The 16,379-nt window shown below is 41.7% G+C and overlaps 1 protein-coding gene across 3 annotated transcripts in view; it reads right to left on the bottom strand.

Moving 5' to 3' along the window:
• Positions 1–16,379, bottom strand: part of LOC126999301 (xenotropic and polytropic retrovirus receptor 1-like) — a 37,951-nt gene continuing 21,572 nt past the window's right edge. For all 3 annotated transcript variants that reach the window (XM_050861738.1, XM_050861734.1, XM_050861737.1), the window contains exons 3-15: positions 15,792–15,936; positions 15,051–15,301; positions 14,345–14,440; positions 13,209–13,374; positions 12,646–12,849; positions 12,070–12,233; positions 11,075–11,231; positions 10,514–10,711; positions 9,941–10,110; positions 9,271–9,404; positions 8,223–8,337; positions 7,422–7,491; positions 1–2,159 (exon numbers count right to left, since the gene is read on the bottom strand). In XM_050861738.1, coding sequence (XP_050717695.1) covers positions 2,062–2,159; positions 7,422–7,491; positions 8,223–8,337; positions 9,271–9,404; positions 9,941–10,110; positions 10,514–10,711; positions 11,075–11,231; positions 12,070–12,233; positions 12,646–12,849; positions 13,209–13,374; positions 14,345–14,440; positions 15,051–15,301; positions 15,792–15,936 — 1,968 coding nt within the window. In that variant the 3' untranslated portion in view covers positions 1–2,061. The remainder of the gene's footprint in view (positions 2,160–7,421; positions 7,492–8,222; positions 8,338–9,270; positions 9,405–9,940; positions 10,111–10,513; positions 10,712–11,074; positions 11,232–12,069; positions 12,234–12,645; positions 12,850–13,208; positions 13,375–14,344; positions 14,441–15,050; positions 15,302–15,791; positions 15,937–16,379) is intronic.

The following is a 16,379-nucleotide window of genomic DNA, read 5'->3' as shown; positions in this document are numbered from 1 at the left end:
TGTGGTTGAAAAACATACATTCAACACTTACCTGCATACATTTGGCCGCTCATAACAATTGTTCATGTGTGTTGAGCCGTCGAGGTGCTCCGGACGATTAAAACATTGTAATTATAGAGACGGGAACATAGTAATAATTATAAAGTAGTACAAATAAATAAATAAAGAACACATACACGTACCAGCTACATTGCACAACCTCGTCAGCATTTCAATTACTATACAAAATATCATCACACACACACACACACACACACACACACACACACACACACACACACACACACAGTATCATCGTTATTAATACACAAAATGCTATTCATGGTCATGGACTTGTTCACGCATTCTCCTGTTTCCCTTTTTTCTCCCTTTTCACACATCATCACAGTAGTTTAGCTCACACCCACGAGAGAGAGAGAGAGAGAGAGAGAGAGAGAGAGAGAGAGAGAGAGAGAGAGAGAGAGAGAGAGAGAGAGATTTACGACGTGACAAAAATTATATTACTCCTGTCTGAAGTTTTAGTTACTTCGTGAATGGCTACAATATGTCAGTGATTCTCGTATGTACCATTTTATCTCTATATGAATTATGGACATCACAATGCACAGGGCAGTACGTGTGTGTGTGTGTGTGTGTGTGTGTGTGTGTGTGTGTGTGTGTGTGTGTGTTAAGGAACTATGATATGCAGCACAAGAAGAATATCGAAGTGTTATATTAGGTGTGTAAAGTGTGTGTGTGCCCAATCGCCTTCCATGTCACCACACTGTCCTCCCTCCCACCTACACACGCTTGTCAGTCCATCCACCATTCAGTCAGTCAGCCAGACACATAGGCGCCAACCTTAGTCAACCAACTCAATAAGCCCAACCGAGGTAAACCTTCCCCAACCTTCAGCCCAACTTGGTAACAGAGGCGTAGCTATAAAAAAATATAAAAAAATAAAAAGTCTGCAGTTGTGCATTCCTTCCTACCATTGTATCTTTTTAGTTTCATGGTGCTACCTACACATGTATTACTAGTTGTATAATCACATTCTGCCCTGCCTGGGGGTTGGGATGGCATGTTCCTCCCTTCTCCCTTGTTGTTTACCTGCAACAATAAACTATCAATCAATCAGTCATTGCATATTCGTTACCTCATTCATTTGTGAGGATCTGCTTTTTATTGGGGGGTGGAGGTCGATCTTGGGCTACCTTGGATTTCCCCACGATAAGAAGGAAGAAAGAAAGGAAAGTGGGAGGAAAGAAAGGTGGGAAGGAGTGATGTGAGGGAAGGTCTTGTGTGGCGCTAAAGCGGCGTCAGTCAGGCACCCAGACGGATAGGCGCCACCACCATCATCATCATCATCTACAGCCATTACTTCTTGTCCACTGTTAGGCAGAGGTATTACCCAACATCCTCCATCTCTGTGTCTGATGTTCGTGTACTGTACTCCATCATGCTCCGGTAAATGCTATGACTATCTCTCCATCTCGTTCTCTGCTCTGACTTTAAATTCTAGGGTTGCCACTGTGCTACTTTGGTTGTCCGTCTGTTACCAGTTGTATATTCTTTATTTGTTGTTGTCATTCTCTTCCTCCCATACTTTATTTTGTCTCATTTTCTCCTTAGGTTCTCTCATTTCCATCTTTGTTTCCTTCTCTATATTTCCCGTTTCCGTATTTGTTTCCCTTTTCCATTATTTTTCGTAGTCCATTTCTTATCCTTTGTCTGTTCATAATGCGCCTCTTAATATATTATCTTCAATATTATATGTTATATTCAACATATTTCTGTATTCCTTTTTTTCTGTAATCCGTTTTTTGTGCGCTTCTTGGGTTTTAAAATCTTCTTTGAGGCGTCGTTTCTTATCCCTATGTAAAGACAGGCAGGAAACACCGATTGTACACCTTTATCTTCAGGGATAATGGCAGGGTGATGCTATTCATGACATTACTATGCTAACCAGAAGAGCTCCATCCCATTCCTCCTCTCTCTCTGATTTCCTTTTTCCGGCGCCTCCCAACCCAGCGAGGAGGGCAGGAAGGGGCTTGCATAGGGTCACTTGTGCTCCTCGTGTGTCTATCTGGCGTGCTGTGCCTGTGCCTCTGTCCCTGCCACGTCTTCCTCCTTCAGTGGGTAGGGAAGAGTGTTGCCGCCGCCTCCGCCGCCGCCACCATCTGGGATAAGGAGGGAGGGTTTAAGAGACTGACAAGGAAATAAAAGGTCAGGGTGTGTTAGCCTGTCGCGGGGTTACCTAATTCTGACTCTAGGGTTACTATGACATTAGTTTATTTGGTGTCTTTCTTTCACATGATAAAGAATAATAATACTAAACTAGCTTATCTTTCCTTTCTAATTAAGCTACTAACTAGAATTCAAGCGTTGTCAAGACTATTTACATGGTTTTATCTACTTATTTATCTATTTACTTATCAGCCAAGTATCAAATAAGCATTACTGAAGATTTAAAGCCTTATTTCGCGAGAGTGAGCAATTTACGGTACATATTTTAAGCTGCTGTAATGATTAATATGGCCTACTTAACATGCACTTCAATAAGGCTGCTAAATTATCCTCGTACGTACATGATCATTCGCTAGGCTCTAGGAAACAGTAATTTAATATGGTATAACAACAGTACTTTCATGTTAACTAATGCTGAGGAGTCTACATTTACGCTAGCAACTGTCCTTATATAACAGCATCTACAACCTCGCTAGAATCAGTCACCGCAACCTTGAGAATCTTTTACCCTACTCTGGTTACATAAGACGCATGCCAAGTCTAGTTTTTCCATGCAGGCCTGTCCATGATGCTACGTGCCAAGACAGTGCAATGGTTAAATCCCTCCAGGGCATCGTAGAGGCTGTGGTGGTGCTGGCTTGGCGGGGTGAAAGGGAATGGGAGAGACGTGGAAAAAAGAGGGATTGAAAGGATTTGTAAGATTGCCAAGGAGGAATTTAGGCAGGGCGCGGTAAAGGAAAAGGAAAGGATGGGAATAATCGATGAAGCTGGCATGAAAACTTGCAATGGAGAAAGTGAAAAGATAACTTGCAATAAAGAAATTAAAGTGAGAAGGTAACTCGCGATAGAGAAAGGAAAGTGAGAAGGTATAGCTTGCGATAGAAAAGTTAAAGGGTTACTTACGATAGAGAAATGAAAGTGAGAAAGTAACTTGCAATTAAAAAAGGAGAGGAAGAGGGAAGCTTGCATTAGAGGGTACAAGTTAAAAGCTATAAAGTGAATTGTGTGAAAAAGAAAAAGGTAGGATGAGAATGAGGATAAGAAAAGCAGGCAGGTTTGAGTAGTAGGAATAGGAAAGGAATAAAGGGCAGGAGGTTGGCGTGGTGACAATAGAAATAAAGGAAAGTTAGAGGAATGGATTAAACAAGAAGGAAGATGAAGGAAAAGGACATTAGAGGAGGCAAACAAGAGAAGGAAGGAAGGAAATGGTTGAGAAGTCTAGCATGAAGATTTAATTGAAAAGAACTGAAGGAAGGAAATTTGATGTGAGATATGTGGGTGAGAGTTAAGAAAGGAAGAGAGAGAAGGAATTCTTGAAGAGAGCAAGCAAGGGAAGGAGAGAGAAGCAGGAAAGGAAGGAAATGGTCTGAACAACAAAGGGAATAACGGAAATAGGAACCAGCAAAGGAATGTCAGGCTAGAGAGAGAGGTGCAAGGTTTCTTTGGCGCCCAAGTTGCATGCAAGGCTGTTTATTTGTCCTTCATGGCATAAGTGTGAAGATGCTGCTTATCCAACGCATACAAGCTTTACAGGAAGGGTGGGAAGAAATGGTGCTGGGAGGAAGATATTAAAAAAAACTAGAAGCATTTAAATAGACTACTAAATTTTTATGGGTTTGTTTACTTATTTTGTTACCTATCCAGTACTCAAAATTCTTTATAAAAAAAACGAAGCAAAAATATAATCCTTTTTCTTGTTTTTTCATTATTATTATTATTGCTATTACTGTACTATATTTTCAATCAAAGAGGTACACAATCATTCAGTAAAGTTTATCAGCCTTAAATTTTAGGTGCAATGCTGATAGACAATTTATTATATATGTTTTACTATAGTTATTTATTTATTCAGCTTTAATTTTGTTATTAGTAACTTATTTCCTTCAGCTTCTTGGGACATCCACCTGCCAGCACCTGTCTTCACCGACTTATTTCAATGGATTATTTGCCGTGACTCACTTGTCCACAGTAATTCACCATCACAAGGGCTGGGACAATGGTTCTTCCTTTATTAAGTTAAAAAAACACAACACAAGCAAGTCATCCATTAGGATTCAATCAGATGCAGTCACGACTTACCTCAGGCTGACCATTTTTGTCATGTCAAGTAATTATGCAGTTTTTGTAAAAGAAAAGTCACATTAGCAATCCATATTATTTTAGTATTGCACAGGAATGCTACACACACATGTCTTTTTAGAATACTTGGACTAGCATTCAGAATATGTAAAGTGATGTACTGCTACCAATAACATTACTTACTCAGTACTGTGAGGTTGAAAGTTGTGCCTTCAAGGAGATACAGTTAAGTGTGTTGTGTGGTTTTCTTCTTTACCAATTACTAAGGCTGTGTTTTCTATCTGATTGCCAGATTTTTGTATGTGTGTGTGTGTGTGTGTGTGTGTGTGTGTGTGTGTGTGTGTGTGTGTGTAATTCACCACGGCCTGATTGCGAGTTGGACTCGTAATCATGTGTGTGTGTGTGTGTGTGTGTGTGTGTGTGTGTGTGTGTGTGTGTGTGTGTGTAATTCACCACAACCTGATCATGAGCTGGACTTGTCATCGCCAGGAAGTACCCTCCTGATTTGAGCAAGGCTCATTATAGGTGATCTCTGGGTACTGCTGAGACCTTTGTGTGTGTGTGTGTGTGTCAATTCAAGAGTGTAAGGCCCTGTAAGTGCCTTAACACATTTTAATCCTGTGTGTATACGTGTGTGTGTTACGCACTACGTTAGTACTGGCGTGTTACGTTAAATATCACCAAGACAAGACGTCTCGTGTGGGGGCAGTACAGACAGAAACACACAGACACATTGGTCCTAGGAGTGTGGTCGGAGCCTAAACCTAATGGTATACAAGTGCTCGGTGAGGCCACACTGAACAAAGAGTACCTGCACGGGACAGTAGTAGAGAGGTACTACTTTGGTCTGGTTGCTGTGTGTGGCTGCAAAGATTTAAAAATAGACCGTATATACTCCTGTAAAAGCAACCCCAAAGTTTGTATATTACTGTTCGATTGAGGAATAAATTTAACAATAAATGTATCAAAAGAAGTTGTAGTAGTAAAAATAGTAGAAAAGTAACCCCTATAAAGTAATCTCCATGTAAGTCAACTCTCGAAGCTGAACTCTAAAAAAAATGAAAATGCATAAATAAAATAATTCAACCTTTTACACGAGCATATACGGTAAAACTTCAGTCATACTCACATCAATAATCATCACAACTGGCTCTTTAAATTATAGGGCAGAGGACATTCTCTCACATATCCAGACACGCAGAACCTTTCCCTGAGAACCAGCAAGACAGCATAATACTCAGCGTCAGTACCAAGGTGTTCCGAGCCCCTCCCCTCCCCACAACAAGCCCTCGGGTGTTGTCTCAAGCAGGTGCATCAAGCGAGTGGTGCAGAGGGGAGCGTTACAAAGCAGCCTCGAGAAGCAAGCATTGATCTATATTGTAATTGCCCATGATTCTCCCTTTTTGGCACCAGTGTCCAAAGCAGAAAGAAGCACTTTGAGCTGCCAAATTACTCTCACACATTTGTGATTTGCTATGCCAACACCCACATTCTGAGCTGGTAAAGTAAATAGAAGAGAAATTGGGGAGTGAAAAATGTTAACTCTCAGAAGGAAGCACTTAAAGGCTGCCAAGTTATCCTCACACATTAATGATTTGCTTTGCTATTAATCACACTCAGTGACTTTAGCTAAATAGAAGAATAATTAATGAGAGGAAATTATTATACTCTCTCTTCACTGTTACCGAAGCACAAGGAAGCACTTTAAGTTAATGATTTGCTTCGCTACCAATCGCACTCTGACACACAGTAATGATTTGCTTCGCTAATAACCACACTTTGATCTGCTTCAGCTAAATAGAAAACTATGACTGAGGAACGGAAATTTTCACTCTCTCTCTTTACTAGAACAAAAGAAGAAGAAAGAGGATTTGTATTTACATTTATTTAGCCTCTTCTACCTCTGCTAAACAGGAAACTGACTTTGACTTTAGAGGGAAGTGTCTTAAGCTCATCCCCTTCACTGTTCTAGAAGCAGAAAAAGAGGATCATATTTATAATTACTTAGCCTCTTGTCATGAAAATTGATTGAGGAAGGAAAATTATGCTAAAGCTTTCTCTATTCTGGCACTGAGGCATTAAAAGAGAGTGGTATTTACATTGATTTAGCCTCTGGTCTACCTCTGCTGTATGGAAAGTTATGAGGAAGGGACACCATCTACAAGGGATTGGGTAATGGTGGGTGTTGTGAAGTTTCCCAGTTATCATCATGAACTAGTTAGGCAGGAGACAATATATACATGGACTTAGCCTTTGATTTGCCTTTGCTGAATAGAAAACTGATTGAGATCATATTGTCTATAGGGAATCAGTGGCATAGCGGACTAGTTGTTGTGAAAGCTCCAATTACTACCTAAACAACCATAGTTATATAAGAGATGGTATTTACATGAATTAAGTCTCTGGTCTGCCTCGGTTAATTAGAAAACTTAAATTGAGAAAGGGAAACCATGTATAAGGGATCAGGTAACGGCAGACTGGGTGTTGTGAAGACTCCCAGCTATCCCCTTAAACTAGTTACACAGGAGGCAATATTTACATGGATTTACCCTATGATTTGCCTTTGCTAATTATAAAACTGATTGAGGAAGGGAAACCATGTATTATAAGGTATCAGGTAATGGCAGATTGGGTGTTGCAAAGTCTCACGGTTATACTCCTCAACTATACGTACATAGGAGACAATATTTACACGAGTTTAGCCTTTGATTTACTTTTGCTAAATAGAAAACTAACCGAGGAAGGGAGAGTATCTACAAGGCATCAGATATTAGCCAAAATAGTGTTACAAATACTCCCCATTACCCCCATGAACTAGCTATGTAGGAGACAGTATTTACATGGATTTAGGCTTTGATAATCCTTTGCTAAATAGAAATGGATAGAGGAAGGGAAAGTATCGACAAGGCATCAAGTATTTGCCGATGTTGTGTTCCGAAGACTCCCCGTTATCCCTCTAAACCAGTTACGCAGCTCCACCGACGTGACTGTTAGGTAATTGGCTTCTTCGTCCACGCTCTCCCCTGCACCACCTCCACCACCAGCGCCACCACCACTACCTCCTCCGCCACCACCTCCACCCTCCTGCAGAAGGGGCTTAGACTCAATTCCCTTACGTTGCTTCCCACCAGCCTTCTTCTTCTTGCGGTTGACCACGCCTTCAACCTCATCCATCATCTTGACAATCTGTGGGAGGCAGCGAATTGGTATGTGGGGCCGAGTCACTTAACACAGGATAATAACTAGTAAAAAAGAAATAAGAGAGATTCATAGAGGAAGAGGAAATGCTGAAAGTAAAATACAGGAGAAGGAATGCAGAGAATGAAGAAAATGTGGGTAATGGAGGAAGAAGAAAGAATGAAAGAAGAATAAAGGAGGATGGCAGAGAAGGGAAAGGGAAGAAAACTGTGAGAGAATGATGAGACATGAGGAAAGATTAAAAGGAGAAGACAGGAGGATGGCAGAGAGGAGAGAAAAACTGAGTCATGGAGGAAGCGGAAAAGATTGAGAATAAAACAGCATAATAGAGAAAGAAAGACTAAAAAAAACTGTGAGAGTCATGGAGGAAAAGGAAAGGATAAAAGGAGAGGACAGGAGAAGAAATACAGAGAAGAAAAGGGAAGAGAGGAAAAGTTTAAGGTAAAAGATGAACACTGTGAAAAGAAAAACAAACATTCTATAGAAAAATGGGAGAATCATCCATTAAACAGGTGGAATAAAAACTAAATACTGTATAGAGTTAAAGGAATCAATGCTCAGGAGGAAGAACTTAGGTAAAATATTAACACTGAGAAGAGAAAAACAACAACACCTTGTAGAAAAATGTGAAGAATCAACTGTAAACAAGTGGAGTAAAAACTAGACAGGGAGGTAAAGAATCACTACTCAGGTAAGGGTAACGGGGAACACTTATATACCTGTGCCTGGTCAGAGGCGTCCATTGGGATGATGGAGATGTCCCTCACCGCTCTGAATTTACCACAGTTGTTGATGTGCTCGTTCTCCAGACGGAAGAAGTTCCAGATGAAGCGTCTGTTTGGGGAGGGGGGAAGAAGTGGAGGTGTGTTGGGTTAGTTTTTTTCCTTTTTCTTCTTTTTTTTTACATCAGAGGAAGCAGTCAAAAGCAAACACAAATTGAGGAAAAAAAGTCAATTACTAAACTACCCAAAATAAAAAGTGAGAATTTCAGAAGATTCCTCAGAAACAGTTCGAGAGGTCTCTTGATACTTCCCTTTCGAAAAAGTTCATGTCATAGGAAAGGATATGTTATTGGTACTGGTTTTGTTACTGTTATTGGGACTGGTATTGGTATTGGGGATGCAACCTAAATGGGTGAGTGAGTGAGTAAGTGGGTGAGTTATAGTGAGCGAGTGAGTGGCTGACTGGCTGGCTGACTAACTTAACTGACTTTATTTGTTTGACTTATTGACTAATTTAAGTTACTTGATAACCTGACTGACTGATAACTGACAACATGACTGATTGACTTGACTGATTTTACTTCACTTGACAACCTGATTGGCTGACTGAGTGATTGCGACTGGCTACTAGCTAACTATCTGCCTGCTTGAATGACTGAATGACTGATGTGTGGGCAGTCTTTGCAATAACTTTTAATATGGAACTTTGAGCCTTTAAATGTGTGTGCCTGAGTAAAACTGGCTGCTTTACTTTTTTAATTTTTTCTTAATTAACTCAGTAAATGAACAAGAGGAAACCAAAATTGACCTCTCTTCTAGCCTCTCATTTTTTACTCTTTTTGTTAGCGCAGTGCTTGGTGGACTTTTGTTTTCTGTTTTTCTATTGAACTGTTTCCATTGATGTAAAAAAAAAGAAAAAAAAGAAAGAAAGCAAAAAAGGGAAATCTTCACAAAAATACGCAAGGATTTGATACGATGAAAGACGTCCATGCAAAGATGTCTGTGTTTAGCCTTTGCCGCTGATAGTGTTGCCGCTCCCCCTCACCTGAACACCTCCAGCGGGGCGACGATGGAGATGATGATCTCTCCGTGCGTCACCTTGAGCTCGGTGAGGGTGAAGGAGCACGTCCAGATGAACCGAAGAATGAAGTCCTCAACGATGCCAAAGTAATAGTAGTACTGCAAGGGAAGGAGGGACACTATCATATATATTACAGCTTCATTTCCTCAGCGTTGTATCTCTAAAGCTGAGTAAGGTCGCTGTTGTGTATTAGCTTCCATGTACTACTTCTGTGTAACCTCCATTTTGTACTATATCCTCGTTGGTCTTTTGTCTTGCATATCTACCTTTACATAATCCATATATATATTACAACTCAACATCGCTATCCCTTGTCAAATGGGGTTGCAACTGTGTAAACTTTCCCCACTGTGTTCTGTACTGTACTATTTGCTCATTGATGGTTTTGTCTTTCTTATCTTCCTTTACACAATCCATATATTTTACATAGCAAAACAAACAGGCTAATACATAGAAAGATAGTACAGGAAGGATGGAATTAACTTGTATAGCTTAAAGATGTATTGCATGTAAGGTAACTCGTATCATACTTTTACCTCTAATCTGCTTATTGTCACAGCAAGGCAATTATTAACACACTGGCAATAGTAAGCAAAGAGTCCTCACCACCAACACAATCAACACCAGCACTCACCGGGGAGGAATACACCAGCTCCTCCCTTAGGAACTTGTACTCTCCGCTGTTCTTCTCAAACATGCCCCAATCCATCACCATGTCCCACCAGAAGACAAAGCAGGAGTTGAACACCATCGACACTATCAGCATGTAGAAGAAGGGGTTGTTGATGCTGTCCGGGTACTGGTCTGAGAAGGGAAGAGGAGAGAGTAAGGAAGAGGATGTTATGAAGGGCAGTTGTGCTTGATTTGGGCTTTGTCTCATCTCATTTTGGAAGACTCCCACATATACTCTTTTTCCATTAACCCTATCCAATCCGACGTTTTCAAATTTTCGCGCTCGTAACACCTAGCATCATACTCATTTATCTGAACAACGATAACGCTCATGAACACTAAGTACTGGTACTGAATCAAGAGTGTAAAACAATAATGAATAATGAGTGAAAAGAAGCTAGTAGAAAGTAAAAAAAAAAAATATATATATATAAAGTGTATCGTTTTGATCGAAGTGCCTGAGGGGTGCCAAATTTGTCCCCCCTCAGATTGGATAGGGTTAAAGGAGGCAGCTCAAGGACATAAAGTCACTCACCCTTGTAGCTGTGTGTGAGGCAGCTGAAGGTCACCACAAAGAAGGTTGTGGCATACTTGAAGGCATTGACCAAGTGGGGGAACATCTCCTTGGTGTCTCTGTAACGCCGGAGACACTGGGCGAACCTCCACCACGCCGGGAGACACGCCACAATGCTCCGCACCACCACTGTCTTGTCGGTGCACACCATGCCGTCAACTGAGGAAGGGGGGAGTAGCAGGGAGAAGATGCTTAGTACCAGAGCCATAGAACAGGAGAGTCTGCCCAACTTTATCACAGGCGCCATGTTATTACCAGAAGAACCGTACAAAATTCACATTGACGCTGATATGATAGTAGACACTGCAGCTATAGCATATGCCCCCAACTTAACCTACCTTTTACCTTTGTGTTTGGTTCAGGAGCTTATAGACTTGCCATGATGAATTGTTGGAATGACCCAATGAATACAATATAAACTGAGGTGTCTAAGGCTGAAAAGAGACAGTCCCTGCAGCCTAGCATGAAGTCGCAATAGTCTGGCTAACGGCGCAGCGTATGAGGAGCTGTGTTTTGCCTCACCTTTCTCTGGCTCTGGGCTAGTCCAGTCAAGGCCTTGGATGTAGAAGCACAGCGAGTACTCAAAGTCCTTCAACACCTGTACCAGGGTATTCAGTTGGTCGCCCAGCCAGAAATCAGCGAACTGCACGAACACGAAGGGAGCACAAGCCACGCGTCCCTAGAGGAGGAGGGAGGTGTCAGTGAGCGTTTCTGGGTTGTGTTCGGGGAGTTGGTGGTATTTTTTTTTTTTTATAGCAAGGGAGGCACTTCAAGGGAAAATAACCCAAATACATACATCAACATAAAAACCTGCTAGGGGAGGGACAGGGAGGGAGGGGAAGAAAGAAAATAAACTAAATTGGAAGGGAATGGAAGAGACATGAAAGGAAAGGGAAGGAAAGGAACATTAGAGGGTTAGGTGATCAGGGTTAGGTGATGCTCTGATTAAAGAAAAGAGCATGAGTGGCCAAAAGAGATGCCGATTTCAGAAGGTTTCAGATGGTTATGTATGTGTGTTTGTGTGGCTCTTGCGTTTGTTTGTGTTGAGCTTCTGCCTCACACACACACATCTACAAGGGTGAGACTGGTTTTTGGTTGTGTTTGTGTGTTTGTTTGTGTGGCTCTTGTGTTTGTTCTTTGTGGTGGCCTTCTCCTGGCTCACACACATCTACAAGGGTGGGTGAGGCTGGTTCCTGGTGGTGTTTGTTTGTGTGTTTCTTGGATTTGTGCATTTATGTGGTTGTGTGTTTCTTGTGTTTGTGTGTTTCTTATGTTTGTGTTTCTTGTGTTTGTGTGTTTCTTATGTTTGTGTTTCTTGTGTTTGTGTCTCTTGTTTTAGTGTATTTATGTGGATGTGTGTTTCTTATGTTTGTGTTTGTGTTTGTGTGTTTCTTGTGTTTGTGTTTCTTGTGTTAGTGTGGTCATGTGGATATAATATGTGGATGAGTGAAAAATTATAACAATGACAATGCTGCGAATAATATGTATGTGTGTGTGTGTGTATATATGTGTCTCACCAGCTTTTTGAGGAGCCAGAATCGAGCCTCGTGGTGGAAGGTTCTGGTGGGGTTGAGGAGGAAGAGGAGCATGAAGCAGAGGAGGGCCAGCGGCACGGCGTAGGAGGGGATGGAGAGCGCCTTGGCATACAGGAACCCAAGGACACTGAGGGCCCAGATCACACCTGCAGGACAGACAGAAATAAAGCTTATGAGATCCTTTTGATGGCCAACACACCTACAAGACAGACAGAAACAAACCCTAAATAAAGCCTAGAAATACACACTCAGGTTACTGATCACCTCTACAAATCGGACAGAAATAAACCCTACCAAGTTACCCCTGCAAGATACACACTCGGAACTACAATCACCTCTGCAAGACAGGCAGAACTAATCCCTAGAGTTACCCCTGCAAGCTACACAGTAAATTCAGTCACCCCAACAAGAAAGGCAGAAATAAACCCTAGAGTTACCCCTGCAAGATACACACTCAGGGCTCCAATCACACCTTCAAGATGAGACATACCGAGCAGAGAAGGAGGCTGACTGGATATGAGTTAATGATAACTAGTATGTCCATGTCCCGCAACTCACCAAAAATGGCCGCAATCTCTATCAAGTGCTGTTCTGTGAGATGATTCCTTGGGTCGATCTCGAAAATGAGGACATGGTTGACCCCAGATGACCTCCAGCCGTAGATGTTGATGCCGATGAGGAAGAGGAAGAGGATGATGAGGAGGGGGCCGCGGAAGAGCCTCAGCACCACCTCCACATTGTGATGCTCCGAGTGGAAGATGCCTGTGGAAGGGAAGGTTAGAGGGTGAAGAGTTGATGAAAAAAACTTCCTGTGGAGAAGTGAATGAAAGGAAAAGGAAGGGAAGGAAAGGGAAGGAAAGGAAAGGAAAAGGAAGGGAGGGGAAGGGAAATGCAGGAGAGAAGGGGAAGGGAAGGAAAGGGAAGAGAAGGGATATGAAGGGAAGGGTTAAGTGATCATAAGAACTGCTTGTAGAAATGAAAAGGGGAGGAAAAAAAAGGGAGCGGAGGGAAGGGAAGAGAAGGGAAGGGAAGTGAAAAGAAGGGAAGGAAAGGGAATTGAAAAAAAGGAAAGGAAAGAAAAGGAAAAGAATTGGAAGGTAAGGGAAGCATTTTTGTCTCACCTGAGAGAATGACGGACATGACCAGCACGATGAAGGCCCCGGAGAAGAGGCCGACTTTGAAAGTAGTCCAGGGGCTTTGTGCCTCCCCCAGCGGCGGCACACGCAGCCTCTTCATGGCCCGCTGCCTGTCTCCCTGCTCCAGCTCCGACGTGAAGGTGCCCTCAACCTGTGGGAGAGCCTCGTTAACTCACCTTCTAAAATGTCTGTTGTCAAATTACTATGTCACCTCTCCTATCACGCCACAGCTACTACTTCTGCTAATACTTTTTTATTACATTATACACACAATGAGATTGATTGAAAAGACGATTCTGATCTTTCTCCAGTCAATGATATGTTTACAATTCTGAATGTGCATAAAGTAGAACAAACGTAAATAGTTTGGATAAACTTATAACCCATTTTTTTACATTCCACACACACTGAAAATGACTAAAAAGACTGATTCTGATTTTTTTTACAGTCAATATTATGAAAAGTTTACCTTTCAAGTTTCCACACAGGCATGAAATATATTGAACATAGTTAGGATAAACTTATAATGCATTTTTGATATTTCTAAGAGACTGGAAATTATTACCCTGACATTTCTAAAGTTACCATAGACACCTGGTTTCTCATTTAGCATGGCATACCTAGATACATATAATTAGGATACAATTGCATACTGTTGGCTAGTACTATGCTGAAGAGGAACAGCCACTGATGCTTTCCCTCTCTCTCTCCAGGACAGAGCACAGCACCTGACTCCCTGCTAGCAGCTACTCCTCATAGTGTGAGTACAGATTTGGTGTTCTCATTATAACCATTATTCAAGAAGTGCTAGAAGAGGTCAAGGAAACAAGCACAAACATTTCTTTCTGTCTCATCAAAAGGAACAAACAAAAAAATGCTTGTGTCTCATCAAAGGGAATGGTAACACAAACATTTTTTTTCTGTTCCATCAAAAGAAATAAACAAAATAAATCTTCTGTGTCATCAAAAGGAATAGAAACAATCATACTCGTCTGGTCTCATCAAAAGAAACAGAAACACAAATTTTTTCCTGTCTCATCAAAACTTGAAGAATATTTCCCTGGACACAATCTGGCAGAACATGGAGGAAAAAGAAAAACAAGTGGACAGAAGTGGCTCACCTCCTGAATCAGTTTGTCAATATCTTTGTTGGTGTTGAAGGTGGAACAGTCGACGTTGTCCTCACGCCACTTCGCTCCATTACTGGTGGTCATCAACTGCAGGGAAGATGATTGATTAAAGTCTTTGGGTATTTGGGAGGTGTTGAGGCTTAAGGAACAATGTCTGTGTTTGTATAAGTGTCTCAGGGTGGGAAAGACTTATTAACCATCCCACCAACCTTGTCGTGCTTCCTGATTCAGTTATTAAGGATATTGATGCTTTCAGGACAGTATGTGTGTGTAAGGAATGACTTTGTGTGGAGTGGGACTTGATCATCCTATGAACCTTGAGGAGTGTGTTTGAGGAGTGCTTGTTTCATTTATGCCAAGTATTTTTGGTGGGTAAGACTTGACTGTTCTCTCAAATAATGTCTGGGAGAAGCCTTTGTTTGTGTGGAGTAGGACTTGATCAGCCTACCAAACTTGATCAATGTGTGTGTGAAGAATGCCTGTGTTGTTTATGTCAAGTATTTTTGGTAGGTAAGGCTTGATGATCCTCCCTATTTTGTACAATGTGGGTGTCTAGAAAGAGCCTGTATTTTTGTGGCGTTTCTTTAGTGGGTAACAATTGATCATCCTTCCAATCTTGAGCTTCGTGTGTGTTTGGGAAGAGCCTGTGTTTGCATGGATCTTTTTTAGTGGGTAAGACTTTCCTCGTCCCACCAACCTTGTCGTGCTTTTTGAGGATCTTCCTGAAGCCGGTAAAGTTGAGGTTCTGGTAGTTCTGGAGGAGGATGAGGCTGAGGTAGAACTCGGAGAAGGCCAGCTTGAGGTCCTGCATCTTCCGGGCCGGGACGTTCAGCTTGGGCAGGAACGTGAAGCCCTTCCGGTTGCGCAGGCCATCGCCATGCTGGTCCTTGGACGCCTGCAGGTCAGACTTGAGGGTTGTGTACTTTCTGGTTGCCTCGGCCATCTTCTCTGTATAGGGAGGCGAGGGAGACGGCTGTTAGTGGTCGTGTTGAGTTTGTTAGGCAGCAGAAATAAGGTCTATGGTTGGTGTTTTCTTGATCCCATGCCTTACTTTTTCCATAGGCTTCGTCAGTGGTCATAATGGCTTAAGAAGGAGGCTTAGGCTTGATGTGCTATATTCAGTTTAGCATTTCCTCCTTCCTATGATTAAGACTAGATTTCAAGACCCTCAGGAATTAAACTGGAAAGTCTTATGTTTCTGAAATCTCCTATCCGTGTCCCTGTTGTTGTAGGAGCAGGATATAGTGAACTTCCTTTTACTTTTTTTCATCCTTGGTCTGTCTCTTTTCTCATAAATTATTAAGGGGTATATGTGATGTTTTAAGAGGAACACACCAACCAGAGAAGGTGTTAGGTGGCAGAGACAGTATGCATCAGTTTTGAGATATACTAATGACATGTGATGCTTTAAAAGGGGTTCTATACATTGGTCACCCACCTGAGAAGAAGGTGTTGATCTTGGCCAGCTCCTTGTCACAGACGCGGAAGAACTGCTCGTCAAACCTGGCGTAGTACCTTGTGATGACCTCCTCCTCCGTCACCTCGGAGGACGGCGCCTGCTCCACCGCCGCGTAGAGCATCGCCTGCAACACAACACTGGCTTGTCACACTCTCTCCCTTGGAAGTGTGTTTGCCTTTTATTCCTATTACATTTACCTCTTATTTCCATTCTCTTATTTCTATTTATGTTTACATTTACCTCTTATTTCTGTTCTATTCTTATTTCTTATTGCACTTGCCTCTAATTTCTATTCTATTCTCATTTCTGTTTACCTTCACCTCATTTCTATTTTAAACACTGCTTTGCTTTTCCTTAAGAGAGCCCTGTGTTCTTACCTCCCGAACCTTAAAACTTCAATAATAAACTTGTCTTAGCCTCTAGAATGACTTCCCAGCCTAGAGTGGCATATTCCATGTAAAAATTATGGCTTAAGCTCTGGGTTGAAAAAGTAAGAATTAAAACCCATCAAACACACAAGATCAGTACAGTATATGTAAAAGATTAAGAAATAACAGAGATAGTAAG

This window comes from Eriocheir sinensis, chromosome 16 (assembly GCF_024679095.1).
Source record: "Eriocheir sinensis breed Jianghai 21 chromosome 16, ASM2467909v1, whole genome shotgun sequence".
Taxonomy (NCBI): domain Eukaryota; kingdom Metazoa; phylum Arthropoda; class Malacostraca; order Decapoda; family Varunidae; genus Eriocheir; species Eriocheir sinensis.
This window is presented reverse-complemented; position numbering and strand designations above follow the sequence as displayed.